This window comes from Homarus americanus, unplaced genomic scaffold (genome assembly GCF_018991925.1).
Source record: "Homarus americanus isolate GMGI-L3 unplaced genomic scaffold, GMGI_Hamer_2.0 scaffold46197, whole genome shotgun sequence".
Classification (NCBI taxonomy): Eukaryota; Metazoa; Arthropoda; class Malacostraca; order Decapoda; family Nephropidae; genus Homarus; species Homarus americanus.
The window spans coordinates 8,138,526-8,150,555 of record NW_024723050.1 but is presented as its reverse complement, the minus strand read 5'-3'; the positions used below and the strand labels follow the sequence as shown (position 1 = coordinate 8,150,555).

Below are 12,030 nucleotides of genomic sequence, written 5' to 3'. Positions count from 1 at the left end.
TAAGGGTTCAGTGTGAGGCAGTGGGCAAGAGGAAGGTGTGTGCGGTGAAACGGGCGGGGAAGAAGGTCGGGTGATGGGCTGTGTGCGGTGAGGAAGTGGTGAGGAAGTGTGGGTGCGGGCCTGATAGAAGGGCAAGAGGTGACAGCGTGGAAGGGTGTGATGAAGGGTAAGGAGGAAGTGTGTGGGTGACATGAGGAAGGTGTGTGGGTTGCAGAAAGGAGGAAGGTGGGGCGAATAAAAGAGGGAAGTGTGTGGGGTGCAGGATGAGGATGTGTGGGGTATGGAAGAGGATGTGGGTGCAAGGAGGAAGTGTAAGGAGGAAGGAGGTGTGGGTGCAGGCATGAGGAAGGGGTGTGTGCGGCAAGGAGGGAAGTGTGTGTGAAAGGAGAAGGAAAGTGAAAAAGTGTGAGGGGTGAAAGCAGGGAAGGTGAGTGTGCGAAAGGGAGCAAGTGGAGAGGAAGTGTGGGCACGGGGAGGAAGTGTGGGGTGCAGGTGTGAGGCAGTGTGTGGGGTGCACGGTAGGGGCAGGAGTGTGTGTGGGGTGCAGGTGCAGGAGGCAGTGTGGGGTGTGGGGAGGCAGTGTGTGGGGTGTGGTGAGGCAGTGTGTGGTGTGGTGGAGGGAGTGGTGTGGAGGGAGGTGTGTGGGGAGAGGTGCAGGGAGGGAGTGTGTCAGGAGCAGATGGGGGAGGAGTGTGGAGGATGCAGGAGGAGGGGTGTGAGCCAGGGTGCAGGTGGAGGAGTGTGTGCAGGAGAGTGGGCAGAGGAGTGGGTGCAGGTGGGAAGGGAGTGATGTGGCAGGAGCAGGTGGGGAGGGAGGTGGGGCAGGAGGGGAGTGTGGGGCAGCAGGAGGGCAGGTGATGAGTGGTGCAGGTGGGAGGGAGGTGGGCAGGGAGGGAGGGCAGGAGGGAGTGCAGGGAGGCAGGTGTGTGGGATGCAGGTGGCAGGTGTGAGGTAGGGGTAGGAGGCAGGTGGGTAGGGAGGAGGTGTATGTGGGAGGAGTGGGCAGGGAGGGAGTGCAGGTGGGAGGAGGTGGGGGCAGAGAGTGAGGCAGGTGTAGGAGTGAGGGTCAGGCAGTGAGTGTGGGGCAGGTGGGAGGATGGGAACAGGAGGAGGCAGGTGATGATGGGTGCAGGCAGTGTGTGGTGCAGGTGATGATGGCAAGAGTATATGGGATGCATGTGTGATACGGTAAGCAGGCGGGAATGTGCGGCGAAGTATATGATGTCATGCGTGGTGAAGCAGGTATGTAAGCAAGAGCAGCAGGTCAGGCAAGGAGGCAGCAAGCAGGTGAGCAGCGTGGGGCAGTGCATATGGTGTGCAGGTGCGAGGCGTGTAAGAGGTGAAGGCGCGTGCGGGCAGGTGAGGGCAGGTGATATGGGCAGGCGTGATAAGGCGGGTGCAGGTGATGCAGTGTTAAGGTGAGTTAAGGTGTGAGGCAGCGTGATGCGGGCAGGTGATAAGGCAGGTGATGGGCGTAAGCAGGTGATATGAGCAGATGCAAGCGTGATGCTGCGTGCAGGTGCGATGTTAAGCGTAAGCAGGTGATGCTGGCGTTAAGGTGACAGGGGGCAGGAGGCAGGGGCAGGAGGCAGTGTGGGGTGCAGGTGAGGCAGTGTGGGGGTGCAGGTGTGAGGCAGTGGGGTGGAGGCAGTGTGGGGCAGGTGTGAGGCAGGTGGGGTGCAGGTGTGAGGCAGGGGTGCAGGCAGTGTGTGGGGTGCAGGTGTGGGAGGCAGTGTGGGTGCAGGTGTGAGGCAGTGGGGTGCAGGTGTGAGGCAGTGTGTGGGGTGCGTGTGAGGCAGTGTGTGGGGTGCAGGTGTGGAGGCAGTGTGTTGGTGGTTGAGTTGCCGTGGGGGTGAGGGGGAGGTGACGAGAAACACAAGACATACACCATCAGATAGGGACTAGAGTTATGCGAGGGATTAAGGGGAGTGAGGAAGCTGGTATGGGAACATGGTAACCAGGGCCCCTCAGGTTTAGGTCAGGGTAAGGTCCGCTACCTGCCCTCGTCAATGGATGTTACATTATAGTATTGTGGTATATCAAAACTTACAGCAGTGTGTGGTGGCAACGGTGCATCTATGTACGCATAGATTGATACTCTGATCATCTTATTTATGATGACTGGAGCCAAGTTGCCTGGTTATGAATGTTAGCATTAATGGTAACAAGTGTTGCCACGGGCTTTAACTACATGACTACTGTTACAGTTGCACAGTGCCCTGCTGCCGCTCAGCTGGGCCAGCTGCTGACGGTCTGGAAGACTGTGCAGTAGTCTGATGACTATAGTGTGGGCGGGCCGTGGGTTAAACAAGCCTGTGGGCTACAAGGTCTACGTGGTGAGCGGGACCCCAAGAAGCGCTACGCCGCCACTAACTGGTCGGTTCCCAGGAAGGACGCCACTGAACACTGCACGCCGGAGTCCCCAGCCGTGAGCGTCCCCAGCTTGATCCTTCCTTAGACTTGGTAAGATAAAAGCAACACCTCCCACCTTCATGGTTAGCTGGTTACTTGAGTTGATTATAGAAAGTAACACATTAAGTCTTAGGTTATTATGAAGCCTTACCAAAGTCCGGAGAACCCAGCTAATATATGATCCTACAAAAGCTATCTAGAAAATGCTATAAACTCATCATTACCTCCGGGTTGAGACTCGCAAATGGAAAATTTGAAAAGGCTTCAGCCGATTTCCATAATGCAGGAAACACGGAACATAACTGAAAGTAAAGACCCAACAAATGATAAGAGTGAAGTGTGGCCCAGGTAGGGAGCGTGTGGTGGGCCGGGCCTCAGCCTCGCTCCACGCACCAAGCTCCGCCGGCCTGCCGGCCTACCTTTACATGAAGCTAAACACCTGATTAACTCTGAGCATAAACACAGCTCTTAGGAGTTAAAGAACTCACAGTGACAGATCTAAGAAGAAAGATTATACCTGAAAAGCAGTCAGGCTGTAGGAACGAGAAAGAGTCAACATGCATAATAAAGAAAGCAAGTCCTACCAATGGGCACACGCCCCGTCGCCCCACCTGCTGTACCTTCACCTCGCCCACACCACTTTGTACACTGTCAATACTCCCCAGTCCAGTCCTCTTCGTACTCTTTACACACAAGTCCCGTATAAATAAAAACGAATAATCTCCACTTATGAAAAACATTACTTAACTTACTGTAAGGATAGTCGTTGCTTAGTGACAAGAGAATGGGTAGTGCAGCACAACACTGGTCTACAAAAAACTAACACATGGCACTGTTGTGGGCCCCGACTCATGGTACTTCGGAGCGGCGGGACATAACCAGAGAAACAAGAAGACAAGGAGCAAGAAGACGGGCACCTGACGATACTAGTAGTGCAGACCTGCATCATTGCTCCAGCAGGAAGGTAGTTTATGGAGACCATTTGGGAGCCCCACTACACTGTGGCCACCTTTGATAATTGAGGGAATACTGTGACTTATATCGCGCACAATGATGGAAGGCTTTTCAATAAAGTGTCAGTGACTGGTTGAAAAATCCTTCATATCACAACAGTGGCCAGTGTAAGCCGGGCTGCCAGCTGGCTTTTTGATGCTGAGTACAACTTACCATCGAGTTTTTGTCGCTCTGGCATAGAAAACAAGAAGTGGTGTCGTACAAGTGAGAATAGGAATGGCCAATGCCCGAGGCTTCTCCGTCCTGGGTCGGTGAAAGGGGGAAGTTAGAGCTGTTGTGAGGCTGTGCTCAGACCTGCTTACACACCAACCACACTACATGTCTCCCACCACACTACACTACACCACACCAACCACACTATCTCACACCACACCACACCTACTACACCACGCACACAACATCACATCTACCACACCACACTCAACACCACATCCACCATACCAAATTTAACGCCACATCTACCACACCACATTCAACAAAATATCTACCAAGCCACGCCACACCTATGCCACGCCACATCTATGCCACGCCACACCTATATCACACCACACCTATACCAAACCACATCTACCACACCACGGCTGTTTCTCCTGTCCCTACTTTTTCAATGTATTCTCCTAGCAGCACTGTATCCCACTAGCAGTACTGTATCTCCCTAGCAGCACTGTTCCCACTAGCAGCACTGTATCTCCCTAGCAGCACTGTATCCCACTAGCAGCACTGTATCTCCCTAGCAATACTGTATCTCCCTAGCAGCACTGTATCCCACTAGCAGCACTGTATCTCCCTAGCAATACTGTATTCCCCTAGAAGCACTGTATCCCACTAGCAGCACTGTATCTCCCTAGCAGTACTGTATTCCCAGCAGCACTGTATCTCCCTAGCAGTACTGTATCACCCTAGCAGCACTGTATCTCCTTAGCAGCACTGTATTCCCTAGCAGCACTGTATCCCACTACAGTACTGAGTCTTCCTAGCAGCACTGAGTTCCACTAGCAGTACTGCATCTCCCTAGCAGCACTGTATCCCACTAGCAGTACTGTATCTCCCTAGCAGTACTGTATCTCCCTAGCAGTACTGTATCTCCCTAGCAGTACTTTATCTCCTTAGCAGCATCTGAGTCTCACTAGCAGTACTGCATCTCCCTAGCAGCACTGAATCCCAATAGCAGCACTGTATCTCCTTAGCAGCACTGTATTCCCTAAGCAGTACTGTATCTCCCTAGCAGCACTGTATCATCTCCCTAGCAGCACTGTATCTCCTAGCAGTACTGTATCCCACTAGCAGTACTGTATCTCCCTAGCAGCACTAGAATCCCACTAGCAGTACTGTATCTCCCTAGCAGTACTTGTATCCCACTAGCAGTACTGTATCTCCCTAGCAGCACTGTATCCCACTAGCAGTACTGTATCTCCCTAGCAGCACTATCTCCTAGCAGCACTGTATCCCACTAGCAGTACTGTATCTCCCTAGCAGCACTGTATTCCCTAGCAGCACTGTATCCCACTAGCAGTACTATCTCCCTAGCAGTACTGTATCTCCTGTAGTACTGTATCTCCCTAGCAGCACTGTATCCCACTAGCAGTACTGTATCTCAGCAGCACTGTATCTCCCCAGCAGCACTGTATCTCACTAGCAGTACTGTACCTCCCTAGCAGCACTGTACCTCAGCAGCACTGTATCCCACTAGCAGCACTGTATCTCTAGCAGTACTGTATCTCCCCAGCAGTACCTGTATCTCCCTAGCAGCACTGTATCTCCCTAGCAGTACTGTATCCCACTAGTACTGTATCCCACTAGCAGTACTGTATCTCCTAAGTACTGTATCCCACTAGTACTGTATCTCCCTAGCAGTACTGTATCTCCCTAGCAGCACTGTATCCCACTAGCAGTACTGTATCTCCCTAGCAGCACTGTATCCCACTAGCAGTACTGTATCTCCCTAGCAGCACTGTATCCCACTAGCAGTACTGTCTCCCTAGCACTGTATCCCACTAGCAGTACTGTATCCCACTAGCAGTACTGTATCCCACTAGCAGCACTGTATCCCACCCACTAGCAGTATCAGTCTCAGCAGTACTGTATCTCCCTAGCAGCACTGTATCCCACTAGCACAGTATCCCACAGCAGCACCAGTCTCCTCCTAGCAGCACTGTACTCCCTAGCAGCACTGTATCTCACTAGCAGTACTGCATTTCCCTAGCAGCACTGTATCCCACTAGCAGTACTGTATCTCCCTAGCAGCACTGTACTCCCTAGCAGCACTGTATCCTTAGCAGTACTGTATCTCCCTAGCAGTACTGTATCTCCCTAGCAGTATTTTGTATCTACAGTACTAGACTTCCTTAGCAGCACTGTATCTCACTAGCAGTACTGTATCTCCCAGCAGCACTGTGACCCCACTAGCAGTACTGTATCTCCCAGCACAGATTCCCACTAGCAGTACTGTATCTCCCTAGCAGTACTGTATCTCCCAGCACTGTATCCCACTAGCACTGTATCTCCTTAGCAGTACTGTATCTCCCTAGCAGCACTGTATCCCACTAGCAGCATTGCAGCACTGTATCTCACTAGCAGTACTGTATTCTCAGCAGTACTGTATCCCACTAGCAGCACTGTATCCCACTAGCAGCACTGTATCTCCCTAGCAGTACTGTATCTCCCCTAGCAGTACTGTATCTCCCTAGCAGCACTGTATCTCACTAGCAGTACTGTATCTCCCTTAGCAGCACTGTATCCCACTAGCAGTACTGTATCCCACTAGCAGTACTGTATCTCCCTAGCAGCACTGTATCCCACTAGCAGTACTGTATCTCCCTAGCAGCACTGTATCTCACTAGCAGTACTGTATCTCACTAGCAGTACTGTATCCTTAGCAGCACTGTATCCCACTAGCAGCACTGTATCCCACTAGCAGTACTAGCATTCCCTAGCAGCACTGTATCCCACTAGCAGCCTGAATCTCACTAGCAGTACTGTATCTCCCTAGCAGCACTGTATCCCACTAGCAGTACTGTATCTCCCTAGCAGCACTGTATCCCACAGCAGCACTGCATCTCACTAGCAGTACTGTATTCTCCCTAGCAGCACTGTATCTCCCTAGCACTGTATCCCACTAGCAGTACTGTATCTCCCTAGCAGCACTAGAGTTCTCAGCAGTACTGTATCCCACTAGCAGTATTGTATTCCCTAGCACTGTATCTCCCCTAGCAGCACTGTATCCTCACTAGCAGTACTCGATCTCCTTAGCAGCACTGTATCCCACTAGCAGTACTGTATCTCCCTAGCAGCACTGTATCTCACTCAGTACTGTATCTCCCTAGCAGCACTGTATCCCACTAGCAGTGCATCTCAGCAGTACTGTATCTCCCTAGCAGCACTGTATCCCACTAGCAGCACTGTATCTCCCTAGCAGCACTAGATCCCACTAGCAGCAATTGCATCTCCCTTAGCAGCACTGTATCCCACTAGCAGTACTGTATCTCACTAGCAGCACTGTATCTCCTAGCAGTACTGTATCCCACTAGCAGCACTGTATCCCACCTGCAGCATCAGATTCCCTAGCAGCACTGTATTCCCTAGCAGTACTGTATCCCACTAGCAGCACTGTATCCCACTAGCAGCACTGTATCTCCCTAGCAGCACTGTATCCCACTACAGCACTGTATCCCACTAGCAGTACTGTATATCTCCCTAGCAGCACTGTATCCCACGAGCAGCACTGTATCTCCCTAGCAGCACTGTATCTCACTAGCAGTACTGTATCTCCCTAGCAGCACTGTATCCCACTAGCAGTACTGTATCTCCTAGCAGCACTGTATCCCACTAGCAGCACTGTATCCCACCAGCCTGTATCTCCCTAGCAGCACTGTATCCCACTAGCAGCACTGTATCTCCTAGCAGTACTGTATCCCACTAGCAGTACTGTATCTCCCTAGCAGCACTGTATCCCACTAGCAGTACTGTATCTCCTCCTAGCAGCACTGTATCCCACTAGCAGTACTGTATCTCCCTAGCAGCACTGTATCCCACTAGCAGTACTGTATCTCCCTAGCAGCACTGTATCCCACTAGCAGTACTGTATCTCCCTAGCAGCACTGTATCCCACTAGCAGTACTGTATCCCACTAGCAGCACTGTATCTCCCTTAGCAGCACTGTATCTCCCTAGCAGCACTGTATATACTTAACTGTGTCTCTCCAACAGTTACAGTGTCTCCCCCTACAGTGACAGTGTCTACCCTACAGTGACATTTTTCCCGACAAGCTCTGTGTCTCCCCTACAGTTAGTGTCTCCTCGACAGTTACAGTGTTCTCGACAGTTACAGTGTCTCCACTACAGTTACAGTGTCTCCTCGACAGTTACAGTGTCTCCTCGACAGTTACAGTGTCTCCCCTACAGTTACAGTGTCTCCCCAGTTACAGTGTCTCCTCGACAGTTACAGTGTCTCCTCGAGAGTTACAGTGTCTCCCCACAGTTACAGTGTCTCCTCGACAGTTACAGTGTCTCGATTAGTTACAGTGTCTCCTCGACAGTTACAGTGTTCCCCACAGTTACAGTGCTCTCCCACAGTTACTACAGTCTCCCTGACAGTTACAGGTCTCCCCTACAGTTACAGTGTCTCCCCACAGTTACAGTCTCCCTACAGTTACAGTGTCTCCCCCACAGTTACAGTGCCCCTACAGTTACAGTCTCCCCAGTTACAGTGTCTAACCCACAGTTACAGTGTTTCACTGACAGATAGTGTCTCTCCCACAGTTACAGTGTGTCTCCTACAGTTACAGTGTCTCCCCACAGTTACAGTGTTTCCCGACAGTTACAGTGTCTCCCCACAGTTACAGTGTCTCCCCACAGTTACAGTCCTCTCCCACAGTTACAGTCTCCTCCCCACAGTTACAGTCACCACAGTGTTCCCACAGCACAGTCTCCCCACAGCACAGTGTTCACAGCAGTCTCCCTGACAGTTACAGTGTCTCCACAGTACAGTGTCTCCCCTACAGTTACAGTGTCTCCCCCAGTTACAGGCCCACCAGTGCCCCCACAGTTACAGTGTCTCCTCGACAGTTACAGTGTCTCCCCTGACAGTTACAGTGTCTCCCTGACAGTTACAGTGTCTCCCTGACAGTTACAGTGTCTCACCGCACAGTTACAGTGTCTCACCCACAGTTACAGTGTCTCACCCACAGTTACAGGTGTCTCCCCAAGTTACAGTGCCTCCCCCCACAGACACAGTCTCCCCACATACAGTGTCTCCCCCACAGTTACAGTGTCTCCCCCCACAGTTACAGTCTCTCCCACAGTTACAGTGTCTCCCCCCACAGTTACAGTGTCTCCCCACAGTTACAGGTCTCCCCACAGTTACAGTGTCTCCCCACAGTTACAGTGTCTCCCCCACAGCCACAGTGTCTCTCCCACAGTTACAGTGTCTCCCCTTTAGTTACAGTGTCTCCCCACAGTTACAGTGTCTCCCCTACAGTTACAGTGTCTCCCCCACAGTTACAGTGTCTCCCCACAGTTACAGTCTCTCTCCACAGTTACAGTGTCTCTACAGTTACAGTATCTTCCCACAGTTACAGTGTCTCCCCTTTAGTTACAGTGTCTCCCCACAGTTACAGTGTCTTCCCCACAGTGATGGTGTCTCACTTCAGTCACAGGTTTCCCAGTTACAGTGTTCCCCTTCAGTTACAGTGCCTCCCCACAGCTTACAGTCTCCCCTACAGTTACAGTGTCTCCCCCACAGTTACAGTGTCTCCCCACAGTTACAGATCCCCACAACAGTCTCCCACAGTTACAGTGTCTCCCCACAGTTATGGTGTCTCCCCTATATACAGTGTCTCCCCACAGTTACACAGTCTCCCCACAGTTACAGTGTCTCCCCACAGTGCTACAGTCTCCCCCACAGTTACAGTGTCTCCCCCACAGTTACAGTGTCTCCCCACAGTCATGTCTCCCTACAGTTACAGTCTCTCTCCCACAGTTACAGAGTGTCTCTCCCACAGTTACAGTGTCCACCCACAGTCACAGTGTCTCCCCACAGTTACAGTGTCTCCCCCACAGTTACAGTGTCTCCCCCTACAGCCACAGTGTCTCTCCCACAGTTACAGTGTCTCTCCCACAGACACAGTGTCTCCCCACAGTTACAGTGTCTCCCCACAGTTACAGTCTTCCTACAGTTACAGTGTCTCCCCACAGTTACAGTGTCTCCCCACAGTTACAGTGTCTCTCCCACAGTTACAGTGTCTCACCCACAGTTACAGTGTCTCCCCCACAGTTACAGTGTCTCCCCACAGTTACAGTGTCTCCCCACAGTTACAGTCTCTCTCCCACAGTTACAGTGCGCCCTCCTACAGTTACAGTGTCTCCCCCACAGTTACAGCTCTCTCCTACAGTTACAGGTCTCCCCACAGTGTCTCCCCACAGTTACAAAGTGTCTCCCACAGTTACAGTGTCTCCCCCACAGTTACAGTCTCTCCCCACAGTTACAGTGTCTCCCCAGTTACAGTGTCTCCCCCTACAGTTACAAGTCTCTCTCCCACAGTTACAGTGTCTCCCCACAGTTACAGTGTCTCCCACAGTTACAGTGTCTCACCCACAGTTACAGTGTCTCCCCACAGTTACAGTGTCTCCCCCACAGTTACAGTGTCTCCCCACAGTTACAGTGTCTCCCCACAGTTACAGTGCCTTCCCACAGTTACAGTGTCTCTCCTACAGTTACACGTTCTCCCCACAGTTACAGTGTCTCTCCCATAGTTACAGTCTCTCCCCACAGTTACAGTGTCTCCCCCACAGTTACAGTCTCTCTCCCACAGTTACAGTGTCTCCCCTACAGTTACAGTGTCTCCCCACAGTTACAGTGTCTCTCCCACAGCCACAGTCTCACCCACAGTTACAGTGTCTCCCCACAGTTACAGTGTCCACCTACAGTTACAGTGTGTCTCCCCACAGCTACAGTGTCTCCCCCACAGTTACAGGTTCCTCCCCACAGTGTCTCACGCTACAGTGTCTCCCACAGTTACAGTTCTCCCACAGTTCACAGTGTCTCTCCCACAGTTACAGTGTCTCCCCACAGTTACAGTCTCTCTCCCCAGTTACAGTGTCTCCCCACAGTTACAGTGCCCCCTACAGTTACAGTATCCCCCACAGTTACAATGTCTCCTCCTACAGTTACAGTGTCTCCCTACAGTTACAGTGTCTCCCCTACAGTTACAGTGTCTCCCACTCACAGTGTCTCCCCAGCATAGTCTCTCTCCCCACAGTTACAGTGTCTCCCCACAGTTACAGTGTCTCCCCACAGTTACAGTCTCACCCACAGTAACAGGTCTCCCCACACAGTGTCTCCCACAGTTACATGTCTCCCCACAGTTACAGTGTCTCCCCACAGTTACAATGTCTCTCCCACAGCCACAGCCCTCCCCCCAGTTACAGTGTCTCCCCCACAGTTACAGCATCTCCCACAGTTACAGTGTCTCCCTTAGTTACAGTGTCTCCCCCACAGTTACAGTGTCTCCCCACAGTTAGTGTCACTGTCACAGTGTCTCCTTCCAGTTACAGTGTCTCCCCTCAGTTACAGTGCCTCCCCACAGTTACAGTCTCCCACAGTTACAGTGTCTCCTTCAGTTACAGTGTCTTCCCTAGTTACAGAATCTCCTCTACAGTTACAGTGTCTCCCCTATGGCTACAGTGTCTTCCCCACAGTTACAGTGCTCCCTCAGTTACAGTGTCTCCCCCCACAGTTACAGTGTTACACTGACAGATAGTGTCTCCCTACAGTTACAGTGTCTCCCTTTAGTTACAGTGTCTCTACTACAGTTACAGTGTCTCCCTACAGTTATAGTGTGTCTCACTTTCAGTTACAGTGTCTCCCTTCAGTTACAGTGTCTCCCTTCAGTTACAGTATATCCCCACAGTTACAGTGTGTTCCCCTTCAGTTACAGTGTCTCCCCTTCAGTTACAGTGTCTTCCCTAGTTACAGTGTCTCCCTCTACAGTTACAGTGTCTCCCCTATGCATGTCCTTCCCACAGTTACAGTGTTCCTTCTAGTTACAGTATCTCCCCACAGTTACAGTGTCTCCCCTTCAGTTACAGTGACACTCTTCAGTTACAGTGTCTCCCTTCAGTTACAGTGTCTCCTTCAGGTCACAGTGTCTCCCCTACAGTGTCTCTCCCCTTCAGTTACAGTGTCTCCCCCTTCAGTTACAGTGTCTCCCCTTCAATTACAGTGTCTCCTTCAGTTACAGTGTCCCCTTCAGTTACAGTGTCTCCTTCAGTTACAGTGTTTCCATTACACATGTTACTCATTCCTTCAATTTACAGGTCTCCCCTTAGTTACAGTGTCCTTTCCCTACAATTTACAGTGTCGTGTCTCCACTCAATTGCAATTATCCCCTACAGTTACAGTGTCTCCCCTACAGTTACAATTTTGTCCCACAGTTACAATGTCTGCATTGCAATTGTCTCCTACAGTGCAATTGTCCCCTCATTCCCACAGCTACAGTGTCTCCTACAGTTACAGTGTCTCCTTCAGTTACAGTATATTCCCACAGTTACAGTGTCCCCTCCACAGTTACAGTGTCTCCCCACATTTATACCTACAGTTACAGTGTCT

The 12,030-nt window shown here is 51.4% G+C and overlaps 1 protein-coding gene across 4 annotated transcripts in view; it reads right to left on the bottom strand.

The window, feature by feature from the left end:
* Nucleotides 1-2,636: 2,636 nt before the first annotated feature.
* The window catches only part of LOC121863322 (potassium channel subfamily T member 2-like), a gene marked incomplete at both ends in the record, with an annotated part of 50,809 nt that continues 41,415 nt past the window's right edge, over nt 2,637-12,030 (bottom strand). For all 4 annotated transcript variants that reach the window (XM_042361944.1, XM_042361942.1, XM_042361945.1 and 1 more), the window contains 1 exon segment: nt 2,637-2,714. In XM_042361944.1, the coding sequence (XP_042217878.1) occupies nt 2,637-2,714 (78 nt within the window).